Consider the following 13,990-nt stretch of genomic DNA (forward strand, 5'->3'; position numbering starts at 1 on the left):
AAGGTCAAGGGTTCGAGGCACACGCTTACCAATTCAAAAAAAAAACTGAATCTTTTCGTGAAAAGAATGTTTTTGTAATTCTTCAAACCCACACTGACACACATTAATCAACTAAGTTGGCCGAAAAAAAAAAAGAAAAAAATAAGAGCACATCCATTTTCTTTTATGGAAAACCTGTTTTAAGCTTCTTTGTATAAGTTTCAAGCATCATGTTTGCTTCGAGATTTAGTATTAATCAGGAACACAGAACTATGTGAAGTCGAATGAGAAAATAAGAACATGTGAAAATGTATTAAATACCCAGTCGAGATAATTGGTGCAGGTGGGTGAGGAGGGTCATCATTGAACGGAACAAAGACAGACCAATTCACTTTCTCATAGTCGAACTGGATTGATGCCTCATTTCGTTGATTCGCGGTCCTCATCTGCAGTTTGTAAGCAATTCAAACGTTACAAAACATACTAAATTTTTTATGTATCATTGCTATAATAGAAAATGGTTAAATGAGTCAAAATATTATACACAATAACTAAAAAAAAAAATAGGTTTGGTTTTGGAATCACTAATAGTGTTAAGATAATTATGTGTATTTATCAATGCAAAAAAAAAAAAAAAAAAAAAAGATTATTATGTGTATTTATCATTGGAAGATGCTAGAGTGCCCAGTTTTTTGGGCATTTTAATGCCCAGCTGATGTGGAATCACTAAAAGACAAGGTTTTTTCAAAGTTTGACTACGGTGGGGATCGCTTTTGTTTCTAAATGAGGAAATATGTCACCCTGTAAGTACCAATTTCTAAGTCACTCTATCATTTCCCTTTATCATTTATGTGTTAAATAATGTTACTAATTTCTGATTCACTTTCTCTCTAAAAAAAAATCCAGAAACTTTAAAGTTCTTCTTCTTCCCATTTACTTTTCAAATTGTTCTCTATATCTCTCCCTAAACTCGGACTCTCTCCTTCGCTCTCTCTAAACTCAACGGTTTTGTACATCTCCTACTCATCTTCTTCATTGCCAACTTATCATCTCCGATCACCGCCATCACCGAGCACGACTCTCTCATTTTCTCTCTCTAAACTCAATCAATCTATACTCTTCTCGTCTTCATCTTCACTAACTCGTCATCTTCAAACTAAGTTTGTAGATCTGGTTTGTTTTATCTACGGAGAAGAAAAAATGAGCACGAGATTTTTTAATAGATTTGCCCCTACGCCTTTTCTACAAGACGCAGAGAAAAGTCACATACTATCATGAACTAACATTCAGGTAATATGATAATGTTTTATGAAAAATATTTAATTTCTAGAGAGAGAAAGAAAATCCTAAAAATATGAGTGACTTTTGTGAAACTATATATTAGAAGAGCCTTCCGAAGATTCTGTATGTAATATTATAAAATAACAAACGAACATGTCAAACAAAAAATGTAATTAGTTTCTATACATGTACCAGTTATCTTTCTAGAGACAGAAATACAAATGAAGCTTAATCAGATTATGACATGCTCGATTTCTTCTCGATTGAATCTCGTTCTTGCTGGAAGTGATATTAAAGGTGAACTAATGATAAAGATCTTTAATAGACAGTCGAAGCGTCGAAAGCTTGTCAAATAGAAAAGGAATGAGACAAATCTATTTAAATACAGTAGAATCAATTTATTTTCTACTCGTGATGTATTATAAACAACTATATTGTGTTGTGGTTGTTCATATCCCATTATGACGAGAAGCAAATAACTGGTTTAGAAAGAAAAACAATAATGTGTTCGAGTTGAAGGACAACATAGGATTTTGTCATAATGATTATGATCGTTCATAATACTATGATGGTTCATAATACATCATGAGCAATCATAATGTATTGCGGGAATTCACAAGATTTCACACCCTGAAGAAAATTGATTTTGAACCTTTCTTCAGGTATGATTTCTTCACTACAAAAATGCGAGTTACTCCCGACAGTTTTTGACAACGGCATTATCAAAAGCTCTCAGGATAGTTTTTCATGCCAACGAAATTTAGTTGAAGCATGTACTGACGACAGTAATCTACATTTTTTGTCGCTCGAACTCGTCGAGCATAGGTTAGTACAATCACCTGCATAACTTGATTTTTCATGGAGACGATAGACCTACAATTAGTCATATGCACACATCAATTAAGTATGCAAATGAACAAGTCTTTGAACATGATAGTGTCGAGGAAGACTTAGAAGATATAGTCTGAGGCATTTGTGGAAGTTATGGAAGAAGTGAAGATATAGATGGTGCAATGACGTCTATAGCTTGTTAAATAGACGAATAAATAGTTATATCCTGCTACGGATAAGATGACTATTTTTATCTTTTTTATGATGTTATGAAACTAAAAATGCATTAATAGTTATATTTTTGTCAGTGGTACTTGTTCCTTATAATTTACCATTATGGTTGTGCATGAAATAACCTCTCATGATACTCTCTTTGCTTATACCTAGACTTCACGGTCTGGGAAATAACATTGACGTATATTTGAGGTGGTTGATCGACTAATTCAACGAATTGTAGGAAGAAGGGATAAAAACTTACTATGCTTCTAAAAATAAAATATTCAAAATGCATGTGGGTTTATTATGGACCATAAGTGATTATCCTGAACTTGCTATGTTATCAGGTTGGAACACTAAAGATAAACTGGCATGTTCAACTTCTTGCGACTGAGCATGCCATAGATATTTGTCTGATTGGCGGAATACAAGTTACACGGGTCATAGATGGTTCTTATCTTTGAATCATAAATTTCATAAGATGAAGAAGAAATTTGATAGAATTACGGTTCGAAGACCACTTCCAATCCCATTTTTTGGCACAGATATCTTGCTAAAGCTAAGTTACTTACCAAACGTATCTGGTAAAAATTTTAAAGAGTGTTTGAGAGGTGATATTGGTCATAGTAAAAAAAGGGGGTCACAAAGTAGACAAATATTCTGTCAGATAACTGGAAAAAGTTCAATATTTTTTATGATTTGCCGCATTCGGAACATGATATGCTTAAAAATAATTTAAAATTTTATGCATATTGAAAAGAACATTTGTGACAATATTCTAGGCACTATTATGGGTATTGAGGGGAAACAAAAGATAATATGCCGGCAAGATTACATCTTTTGAAAATGGGTATTAGATTTGAGCTCAACCAAAATAAAAAGATAACGGTAAACTCCACATTCCAGACCCATGTTATACTATGGACAAGTCACGTAAACGATTGTTTTACAACATCCTAAAGAACTTAAAGAGTATGGATGATTACTCATCGAATATTTCTCGTCGTGCGAATGCTAAAGAGCAAAAGATATATGTTTTGAAGAGTGATGATTCACATGTTCTCATACAATATTTGTTGTCTTTAGCAATTTGAAAGACTTCAATGAAACAAGTTTGCATTTAGATTAATAAAGTTTAAGACATTCTTTCGTAACTTAGGCTCACAAGTAGGTCATGTTTAAGATTATCAAAGACTAGAGTATAAAATGCCGTTTATTTTGGGCAAGATGTAGAGGATCTTTTCATCTTACCTTTTTGGACATTATGGTTCACTTTCCCAATTATGCTTATCGTAGGTACTTACTCTTCTAATGAGTATTTACTCATGTGTAACTATATATTTGTATACTGTAAAGACATATATCTGTAATACAACTCCACGTGAGGGTTAAATTTCCGATGAGTGTATGTCGACAAGTGTGCAATCTCATATTTTACCAAACATATGGAGAATGTCAAGTCACACTCCAATAAACCACTCCGGTAGATAAACAACAATCGATCACAAGTGGCATCTATTTACACTTGATGTAGCTGAGAATAATCGAGTGCATCATTATATCTTGTCAAGTGATAAGGATGTGTACGACTTTATCGAGTAAGTATGTGTTATATAATTACTTTTTTATAATTTGTAAGACTGGTGAGATGATACAAACTATCAATTTGTAGAAGTACAACAAATTGAGTCCTCAGACTTCAAAACGAACACGTTAGAAACAATATGTTCAGTGGCTTAGAAACAGAGTAAAATAATTAAAGAAACTAAACAGTACTTGTGAGAAAGAAAAACATAAGTGAAGAAGAAGAAGGTGAAAGGAGGTGCTAACAGAATTGCCTACCGTGTGGGCTCTAGTTATTGACCCCTTATAAGTGATATCTTTTAAGGGAACTTATACACTTGTGTGTTCCTCATGTGTAACCCTTAGGAACTTAGTTAGTTTGTTAATCTATTTTAGTGGTTAAATTATAACTAACTCTTTCTTTCTCTAGCTCTCACTCTCTCTCTCTACTGAACTCTAATATAAAAAAGAAATATATATTAATAATCGAGCAATCAATAAAGTAAATTTTCATGGTATCAGAGCCCTAATGTGTTCAATTCATCGAAAGTGAAAAAACCTAAGCTAAAGAAATTGAAGAAGTTGAATCTTTTATCACAACTAACTGTTATTGAAGGTAGAGATGTGGTCAATCCAGCTTACATTCAATGGAAGAAGAAGGACAGTTTTGTTAAATCTTGCATCAAAGCAACCATTAATCAGTCTATAGCTTCTGATATTCTTGGGTTGAAACCAACCAGAGATATCTGGAAATACCTTCAGGTGATTTACCTTCAAGAATTTGAAGCAAGTCTTCTTTGAGAAACAAACTTCAGAACATCAAGAAAGGCAATGCCTCCATATCTGAATACGTAAGCAAGATAAAGAACCTAGCTGACTCTCTAGTAGTTGTAAATGATAAGGTCAGTGATTGTGTGAATTACCTATAATAGCTTTACAAGGTCTAGGGAAAGAATACTCCCAATTTGTTATAGCTATTCAAAATAGAGATGGAGTTCTAAACTTTGCAGAATTCAGGAGCAGATTGACTGATCATCATGAGCACTGGTTAAAGGAACAAGAAAGTGATGAAAATGAGTCCTATTTTGTCAAGTAATTCCAACATAAAAGTACTATGAGATCACCATTTCAAAATCAAAGATTGATAAACCAAACTCAGAACTTGGAAGTATCCCAACCAAGAATGATGAATAAACAGAGTACTAAGTCAAATACTTCTCAATCAAGAAATAGGTTCTTTGATTTTACAACAGTTCCTTGTGATATTTGTTATAAATGGGAGAGTACTGCTAGGCAATGTAAAATGAGATTCAAGGATTTCTCAGAATCCTCTTCAAGTAAACCACTTCAGAGAACTTTTGTAAACTTGCATCTGCAAGAAGAAGAAGAAGAAGAAGAAGAACTTGGAAATCAACAAATTGAAGATGAGGAGCAAGCTCATTATAGTAGTGAAAAGGCCAACCTATCTTGTCAAAATGAAAAAGACAAGAAATGGATAGCAGACGCAGATGCCACAAGTCACATGACTTACACAAAAGGAAATTTGAGTGACAGCTACACCCTGTAATGATACAAACGGAGTAATGATAGGAATAGGAAAGTCCTTGAGCATTGACAACACAACACAAGCTATTTTTCTAGATGGTACAACCTCATTCTAGCTCAAAAAGGTACTTCATGTACCAAATATACAAAAGAATCTGTTATCCATCTCCAAGTTCATAAAGGAAAACTTTTCTATTGTTGAATTCCTGCCATATAGATTTCCTTATCAGAGATTTATGGTACAAGGAGGTTCTAGCTGATGGACCAATGGTGAATAATTTGTATAACATTGATTTTACCATCAACCCCTACACCAACACTTCAAATGGGTCAGAAGAGGCATACTCAGTTAGTGCATCTACTAAGATGGGGCATAATAGGCTTGGACGTCCTTCAAGAGATGTGATTTTGGGTTTAGAGAAAAATCAAATGATCAAATTAACTTCAAGAGACTTCCATTCTATGTGTTCTTCTTGCCCACTAAGTAAAAGCCAGAGATTACCATTCCCACTATCTGAAACCATCTCTACTGGTCCTCTTGAACTCATTCATTGTGATATTTAGGGACCAGCCCCTGTCACAATAAAAACAGGTGTTACATACTATATATTTCTCATGGATGATTTCAGTAGGTTCTTTTGGATATATCCTATGAAGTATAGATCAGATAGCCTTAGCTGTTTTCAGCATTTTCAAAGACACTATCTATTTTCAGTATCCATCAAGCAGTTTTAAAGTGATGGAGCACCTGAATTGGCAAAGGGAGACTTTTAAGCTCATTTAAACAAATGTGGTATCCTATTTAGAAGCTCTTATCCATACACTCCAGAGAAAAATGGTAAAGCAGAGAGGAAAAAATAGACAAATCACTTCACTGGGAAACACCTTGATATTTCAAGCCTCTGTGCCTTTGATACTGCCTCATATCTCATCAACAGAACACCCAGCAAGGTACTGTATTTAAAACACCTTATGAGGCTTTGTTTCATAAAATTTCAAATTATGTTATGATTAAAGTATTTGGAACATTATGTTACCCATACCAAGGTGATGTCAGGACTGATAAACTAAGTCCAGGGTCTGCCAAATGTGCCTTCATTAGGTACAATCCAACTCACAAAGGCTACAATGCCTTGACTTAGCCACTAACCAAAGAATATGTCTCTAGACATGTTATATTTGATGAGTCATCTTTTCCATTTGCTGAAAACACCATCCTCATCTCTCATTCACCTCAAGACAAAAACCTTCTTTTGTACCACCTTGCCTTTACCACCCCTTACTCCAAGTCCACTTCCATCAATCCCCTTTTATCATACTGACTTCTCTTTAAATGATTAAGAGACACCCTCCCCTGCTCATTTTATCACCAATACAGATTCCTATCACCTCTTCCACTTCAGCTAGTTCACCCTCTCTCAGTGAACAACCCATCCCATCCTCCCCTCATAATGTAAGCACTCATCCTATGCAGACCAGACTTAAGAGTGGGATCATCAAACCAAAGGGTATTCCTGATCATGTGGCCCACTTCACTATTCCTCATGTTTAGCAAAGGCTTACATAGCTGCTATCTCTCCTATTGATGAGCCTAAATATTATAAGGAGGTTGTAAAGTCTAAGCACTGGCTTCAAGCAATGAGCACAGAATACAAAGCTCTTCTTCAGAACAACACTTGGTCTTTAACTCCTAGGCTGCCTCTATGAATGTTCTTGGGAGTAAATGGATATTAAAGGTGAAATATAAGTCAGATGGTTCTCTAGAGAGATATAAAGCTAGGCTTGTGGCCCAAAGGTATAATCAACAAGAAGGACTTGACTACCAAGAAACTTTTAGTCATGTGGTCAAAATTCAGAGTATAAGAGTGGCTCTAACAGTTGCAGTTACACACAAATGGCTCATTCAGCAGCTACAAGTGTCTAATGCATTCCTCCATGGAGATCTGAATGAGGATATTTATATGAAGCAATCTCCAGGTTTTGAAGATCCCCATAACCCAGATTTAGTGTGTCACTTGCACAAATCTCTTTATGGGCTCAAGCAAGCCCCATGAGCCTGGTTCACAAGGATAGCATCTTATCTTATCACATGGGTTTTTACTCAAAGAACTTCAGATACCTCAATGTTTTTTTATTATCAAGGTGGGCATCTCTTACTATTTCTTCTATATGTTGATGATATTATCCTCATTGGGTCGAGTAGCTCTTTGATGACCAGATTGGTAACTAACCTACGAAGATAATTTACTATAAAACAATTGGGAACTCTTCATTATTTTTTGGGTATAGAGGTCCAACACTGCTCTTCCTCACTCTTGTTAACTGAGTCAAAATATATAGCCGAGTTGTTAAATAAAGTTGAGCTCCTTGATTACAAACCAAGTTTAGTACATGTCTCTCATGGTCAGAGGGTGTCAACGTTGGATGGGGAACCTATTGAAAATCCATTGTTTTACAGAAGTTTGATTGGAGGCCTACAATATGCTACTATGACAAGACCAGACATCACATATGATGTCAATTACTTAGCAATTTATGCACCATTTTAGATCAACTAGGCTGGTTCTGCTCAAGAAAGTTCTTAGATACTTGAAAGGTACTTTGGGTGCTAGCATCACAATTCACCAGGGGATTTATCTTCTCTAACGGGTTACTAAGACCCCGACTAGGGAAGCTATCCTGATTCTAGGAGGTCTACAAGTGGTTACTGTAGCTTCCTTGGGTCTACTCTATATTGCTGGTCTTCTAAGAAGCAGAACATTGTGTCAAGGTCCTCCACTGAAGCTGAATATAGGGCCCTATCACCAGCCACATCTGAATTATTATGGATTTCATACTTATTGAAGGAGTTGCACATTCAGCTTAGGTTGCCTATGACACTTTTCTGTGACAACATGGGAGCTAAATACTTGGCATCCAATCCAGTTCTTCATGCCAGAACCAAGCATGTGGAGATTTATTTTCACTTCCTTAGAGATTTGGTTCATCAGAATACACTTCAATTGACATTTGTATGAAAATTTAGCTGATGTCTTCACAAAAGGAGTTCTCTTCTCCACTTTGGAGTTTATTCGTGGCAAACTTATGTTTCTTCCCAGTTCAGAACATGAGTTTGAGGGGGGTATGAGAAACAAGAACATAAGTGAAGAAGAAGAAGGTGAAAGAAGGTGCTAACAGAATTACCTACCGTGTGGGCTCTAGTTATTGAGCCTTTTATAACAGATATCTTCTAAGGGCACTTATACACCTATGTGTTCCTCACCTGTACCACTTAGGAAGTGAGTTAGTTTGTTAATTTGTTTTAGTGGTTAAATTGTAACGAACTCATCTCTCTAGCTCTCACACGCTCTCTACTGAACTCTAATATAAAAGAGAGAGATATGTTAATATTCCAGCAATCAATAAAGTTACGTTTTAGTGCTCAAGTCTTGAAGAGCTCCACAAGAACGTTACACAAGAGATTATAGCTAAGACGCGGAATAGTGGTGTGGCAATAAATGCAAGTCAGACTTGTTACTCAGGAGTCAAAGATTAAGAGAATTAATTTTCTGTTGGATGAACCATATGTTTCGTGAGCCCATACAACATTGAAAGTTAAGATATCTGCACAAGAGGTTGGAAATAAAGAGAGATCTCATTATGAATCTTACACTTACGAACACGCGCCTACTTCATCAATCACCTGAACATTTTCCCTGCTTTGGTCCTTTGAGCCTTTAGGGTAAGACCTTGTACCTTTCCTCTTCCTTGTCAATATTAATTCTAATTACCAAATAAATTGCTAAGGCTCGTAGTTTGTTTTAGTTCGATTTTCATGGAGATGTTCACTATTAGCATCTCCCACTCAAATGGGGCACCGATCTGTCAAACATCATTATTGCAAATTTATTGAATTGCAATTTAGGTTGCAAAGTACTGCTTGATTACCTATTGAAAGTTATGGGGCCAAACACCATGTTAGGTGTTGGATTTTTCATTGTGCAATAATCTTTTGGTCATCCGGTTCCGTCAACTATGCTACTTATTTTTTTCAATGTTGTTAGTTAGGTTTTATTTCATTTAATATAGTTCTTTCATATTGGTGGAAATAAGATATATTAGTGTTTTGGGCATTTTGAATTATTAGCATGATAATTAGTTTAGAGCTACACTTAATAAATGTGTACTGTAAGATTATGGATACCTCACTATTGAATTGAGTTTTGGTTATGATATTTTATATTCTAATAATGTGCAGGAGAAGTTGGACAAGCGAATGAGAGAGAGATTCTTTTGTTAATATATAATGTCGTGAGTTCTCAGATAACAAGACGAGTTTGGATGATTTTGTTGATATAGAAAAGGTTTCTTTTTCTTATTTTGTTCAACTCTTAGGCATGATGGATATAAAAATGTGGATGATTTTATCTGGGTTGCTAATGAATGTCAAATGAATAAAATAGATTGTCGATGCGATATTTCACTATTTGTTTTAGACTTTTTACTCTAGATAATTTTGCAACAAATAAAAGGCAATGGTCATATTATTTCAGAAATATATGGCATCTAGTTATGAAAAATCCCATAATAAAATATATAACGATTATATTATTTTGGACATAACAAAGATGTAGGATCTTTTGTTGTGGACTACACTGCAACAAATGCTTGTCTAACTGTTATATTTTTTCAAAGAGTTTTTTGAGCTTACTCCTTGTCACTAATTGGTACTTGAGTTTATATGTCCTTAATAGTTTTGACAAAAATTCTAAATTCAAGGGGTAAGATCAATTACCAATTACTGAACTGGGTAAACTCAATTACTAGTTGGTGTTGAGGAGGAAGGCGCAAAAACCCCTATTTCAAAAGGTACAGTACCTTTGACTGCGGAAAAGTCGTAACAATAGGTCATGTTTTCGTTAGGCTTTACTGGTCGTAGCAAGTAGGTCTTAACAGAAGCCATTTGCTATGGCACCTTTCACGGACTTGTAGTCGTAGCAAAAGTTAGATAGCTATGGAATTTTTTTTTTTTTGTTATATGTTTCGTTATATGTCCATAGATAAAGGGATCTGTTTTGTAGTGCTTTTCGTGTTGGGATTTTTACTTGGCTTCTTTTGGTAAAAATACAATTCTATGTTCGATTAATCCTTTATATGCTTCTATCACATTATGAAAATTTTAATGTTATCTACGATAACATATTGGCACATTTGAAAGATTAAATATAACTTAGACTTTTTTTTTCGTTGTTGTTGAAGGGTATAATTTAGACTTTAGGTACGTTAAGTCTATCAACGATTAGAAATATTATAATCTTATTCCATCAAATGCCTCAACCAAAATGTCTCTTTTTATAATCAAATTTTTATTCTTAGTTTTTACGACATTGACAATGAAGAACTATTAGTTTTGAAGAATAAAGCAATATTTTGATACTTTGTTTTAGGTATTATAAGCTATGGAAGGGATCTAAGGGTTAATGTTTTTAATTATACATGCATGAATTTTAAGTTTGCATTTATATTTCTCAACAAAAAAAAAAGGCCAGCGCTTTGGGGAAAGCTAAATAGTTTCCGGGGTGTGAAATTATAAAGGGAATATGCAAAATTTTGAACAGTTTCCGGGGAAACATATTTTATGGAGAATATGGTTCAAAATAAAAATAAAAAACTCTCCACCTCACCTCTCTCCTCCATCTCATCTTCTATCTCTGCCACCTCACCATCTTCACTGACGAAGGTCGCCGGCCGGTCAATTTTCCGGCTGGCTACCTTCAAACATTAAAAAAAAAAATTCTCTCTCCTCTCTCTCTCTAAAAAAAAAGTTTTTTTTATTTTAAGACCTAGATCTGATCTGTTCGTGAGGAACAGATCTGTTCCTCACGAACAGAACGGACCTAGATCTGGTATGTTCAGACCAGATCTAGGTCTTAAAGTAAAAAAAAAAATTTTTTTTTTTTAGAGAGAGAGAGAGAGGAGAGAGAATTTTTTTTTTTTAATGTTTGAAGGTCGGCGACCTTCGCCGGTGAAGATGATAAGGTGAGGTGGAGAGAGAGAGGTGAGGTGGAGATTTTTTATTTTTCCCCCTAACAATTTACAAAATAAAATTGTCAAACAAAATTGACCAATTTTTGACCAAGTCTTCACACCCCAGAAACTATTTAGCTTTCCCCAAAGCGCTGGCCAAAAAAAAAAAAAATTTGCATTTATATGTTTTTATGAATTTATGTTTAAGTGTATGAATTTGCGTTTAAATTTGTGAATTTATATTTAGCTTTGTTTTTATGAATTTGTGTTTCAAGTTATGAATTTATGTTTAGGTTTAGACTTTGGTGATTTTATTTCATTATTTCTTGTGTTTCTTCTCTAAAGCAGGAACAAACGTTTTAAAAGCATTAAAACTTGATACCAGGTATATATTGAGCATGTGTTGTCGCCATCTTACCACTTGTGGGGATTCCGTCCCGCAACCAAATCCTCCCTATGACAATCAAGATAATAACGTTAATTGTGGCCTCTCCAAGGCAAAACCCTAACTCAATGATTTTTTTTTGATGAAGAACCCTAACTCAATGATAGTGTGTTGATAAAAAAAATTGCTCTTCTCTTTTAAACTTAAAAATGATGGTATTATTAGTTATCGGATTATTTACTCTAACTAACCCAATTTCTTTATAAGAATCTAAACTCGACCAGCAAAGTAAATAACTACAAGAATTTATTTATTCAACTAGTTAAAGTTTTAGGTTTTGTGCCGATAGAAGGTATATCTTTTATAAATGCGTCACTAAAAATTTATATTAAAGAAATAAACCGAAGAAGTATACTGTTTGAAATCCTGATTCCAACGTGGTAGTGTACCGATACTTGTGTCGCGTACCGATACCCGTGCCGCGTACTGATACCTGTGCCGCGTACTGATACTTGTGCCGCGTACCGATACCCTACCGCGTACCAATACGCGTACCTTGTACAAGGTAACATTGGTTAAGATCTACTGATTCTGGTACAGGGGTGGTATCAAACCGAAAATTTCTTTATAAAATAAAAATTGATACCTCAACCGCACTTATCTGCTCATGTCGTTGATCCTCGTTATTGTTGTTCATTGGTATCTGTAATTGTTATGGTGCGATCATTAATTATTTGGGATTTAATGAAATATTTATTGACAACAGTCAAGATATTTTTATCCTCTGTTGTGGATTTTTAACCAGATCAAGGAAGCCAGAATTAAATGAGTCGATGATTTATTTTGGTTATTGATCCTCTTACACGATTTGTTCCAAGATAATTATGTTAACTCAGAAAATTGATCTCATCCCCTCCTCTTCAATCACATTTCTGTAATTGAAGAAATGCATATTCTTGAAAACATAGTAACAACTACAAACATTAACAATAAAACATATACAACTTACATGATTTCCCATGTTCTGTTTTCCAAATTGAAAATATTCATATTCTTGAAAGCATAGAAACAACCAAAGACATTAACAATAAAATAGAACACATATACCTTAGATAAATTCCCATGTTCTGCTTGGTTAAACGGTTTTCTATTCATCTTGGTAATGACTGTTCTCGATTAGAATTCTATATGGGGATAATAGGGATGTATGGCATATATATATATATATAGGAAAATCACAAAAGATATGTATCCATTTAATAGTGATATAAAAACACCTACTTTTCAAGAAAATCTGAACTAGTTAATGTTATTATTAACTGCATACCATTTGGAGAAAAAGTTTACAATTTTGTTATAACGATACTACATATCAAATATAATATTTTGGTGCCTAGTCCAAAAATCTACACCTAAACACACATTTAGTCCATCCTAATATCAATATAGGATTTTAAGCCAAAATAATAATTATAGTGGATATTTAGTCTAAATTGGCTCATCTCTATAGAAAAAACAGTTCTTTGTCATTTCTATTTAATCATAATACCCATTATAACGTTTTATATAAGAAAAACCCACTTTTGAAAACCAATTCCCAAAATTCTCTTTCTTTTTTTCATAGATTTTTCGATTGATTTCAAACTTACTATCTGTTTCGCAATATACACGTTATTTAGTATCAAATACGTATATTCTCCATGAAGAAAAGCGTTCTTAACATCTAACTGATGGAGAGGCCAATGGCGAATAGCAGCAATCGAGAGGAGGACTCGTAAGGAGTTGGTCTTGGCGAAACACATTTAGTATAGTTAAAGTATGTTTAGATGTCGAAGTTACAGTGTTTTTCTGTTATTAATTCTTGCTTTGTTTCATAAATAACGTGTTATTTATTGTTGAAATTGCATACTTTATTTCATTTTTTTATATGTGTCATACATAACACATTATGTATCAACAATATTTCTTCCAAAATGGAAAATGACTAAAATCTTATATTCTGGGAAGATTTGACCTTAATCTCTTTTTGAAATTTATGTTGGACCTAAAACCCGTGGATCCTATCAAGTATAGATTTTTCTTCTTATAACTTACAATAGATCATTTTTTTTTAATATCCATTAAAATTTCAGTTATCACCTCCAAGATTTTGGTAATAGCAATAAATAATAATTGTCAATAATA

The 13,990-nt window shown here is 34.1% G+C and overlaps 1 protein-coding gene and 1 long non-coding RNA gene across 2 annotated transcripts in view; one reads left to right on the forward strand and one right to left on the reverse strand.

Moving 5' to 3' along the window:
- The window catches only part of LOC147537762 (uncharacterized), a 75,285-nt gene that overhangs the window by 61,038 nt on the left and 257 nt on the right, over positions 1–13,990 (forward strand). The gene's annotated exons all lie outside the window — the stretch shown is intronic.
- On the reverse strand, positions 201–12,995 carry LOC147537765 (uncharacterized). Its single transcript, XM_086639957.1, has 4 exons — positions 12,914–12,995; positions 12,453–12,509; positions 11,804–11,875; positions 201–425 (listed from the first exon to the last, which is right to left on the reverse strand). The coding sequence occupies exons 1-4, from the start codon at positions 12,959–12,961 to the stop codon at positions 201–203; spliced, it is 402 nt and encodes a 133-aa protein (XP_086496083.1). The 5' UTR covers positions 12,962–12,995.

Source organism: Eschscholzia californica, unplaced genomic scaffold, assembly GCF_041429995.1.
Source record: "Eschscholzia californica isolate CP2 unplaced genomic scaffold, dmEscCali1.0.p SCAF_5, whole genome shotgun sequence".
Classification (NCBI taxonomy): Eukaryota; Viridiplantae; Streptophyta; class Magnoliopsida; order Ranunculales; family Papaveraceae; genus Eschscholzia; species Eschscholzia californica.

Excerpts from the sequence above, each read along its gene's own strand:
- LOC147537765 (XM_086639957.1), bottom strand. The coding sequence starts at position 12,961 with ATGAATAGAAAACCGTTTAACCAAGCAGAACATGGGAATTTATCTAAG. Across the intron at positions 12,510-12,913 it reads AACATGGGAATTTATCTAAG|ATACCAATGAACAACAATAA; the intron begins GTATATGTGTTC and ends TAACAATTACAG. Across the intron at positions 11,876-12,452 it reads AGCAGATAAGTGCGGTTGAG|GGAGGATTTGGTTGCGGGAC; the intron begins GTATCAATTTTT and ends TGATTGTCATAG.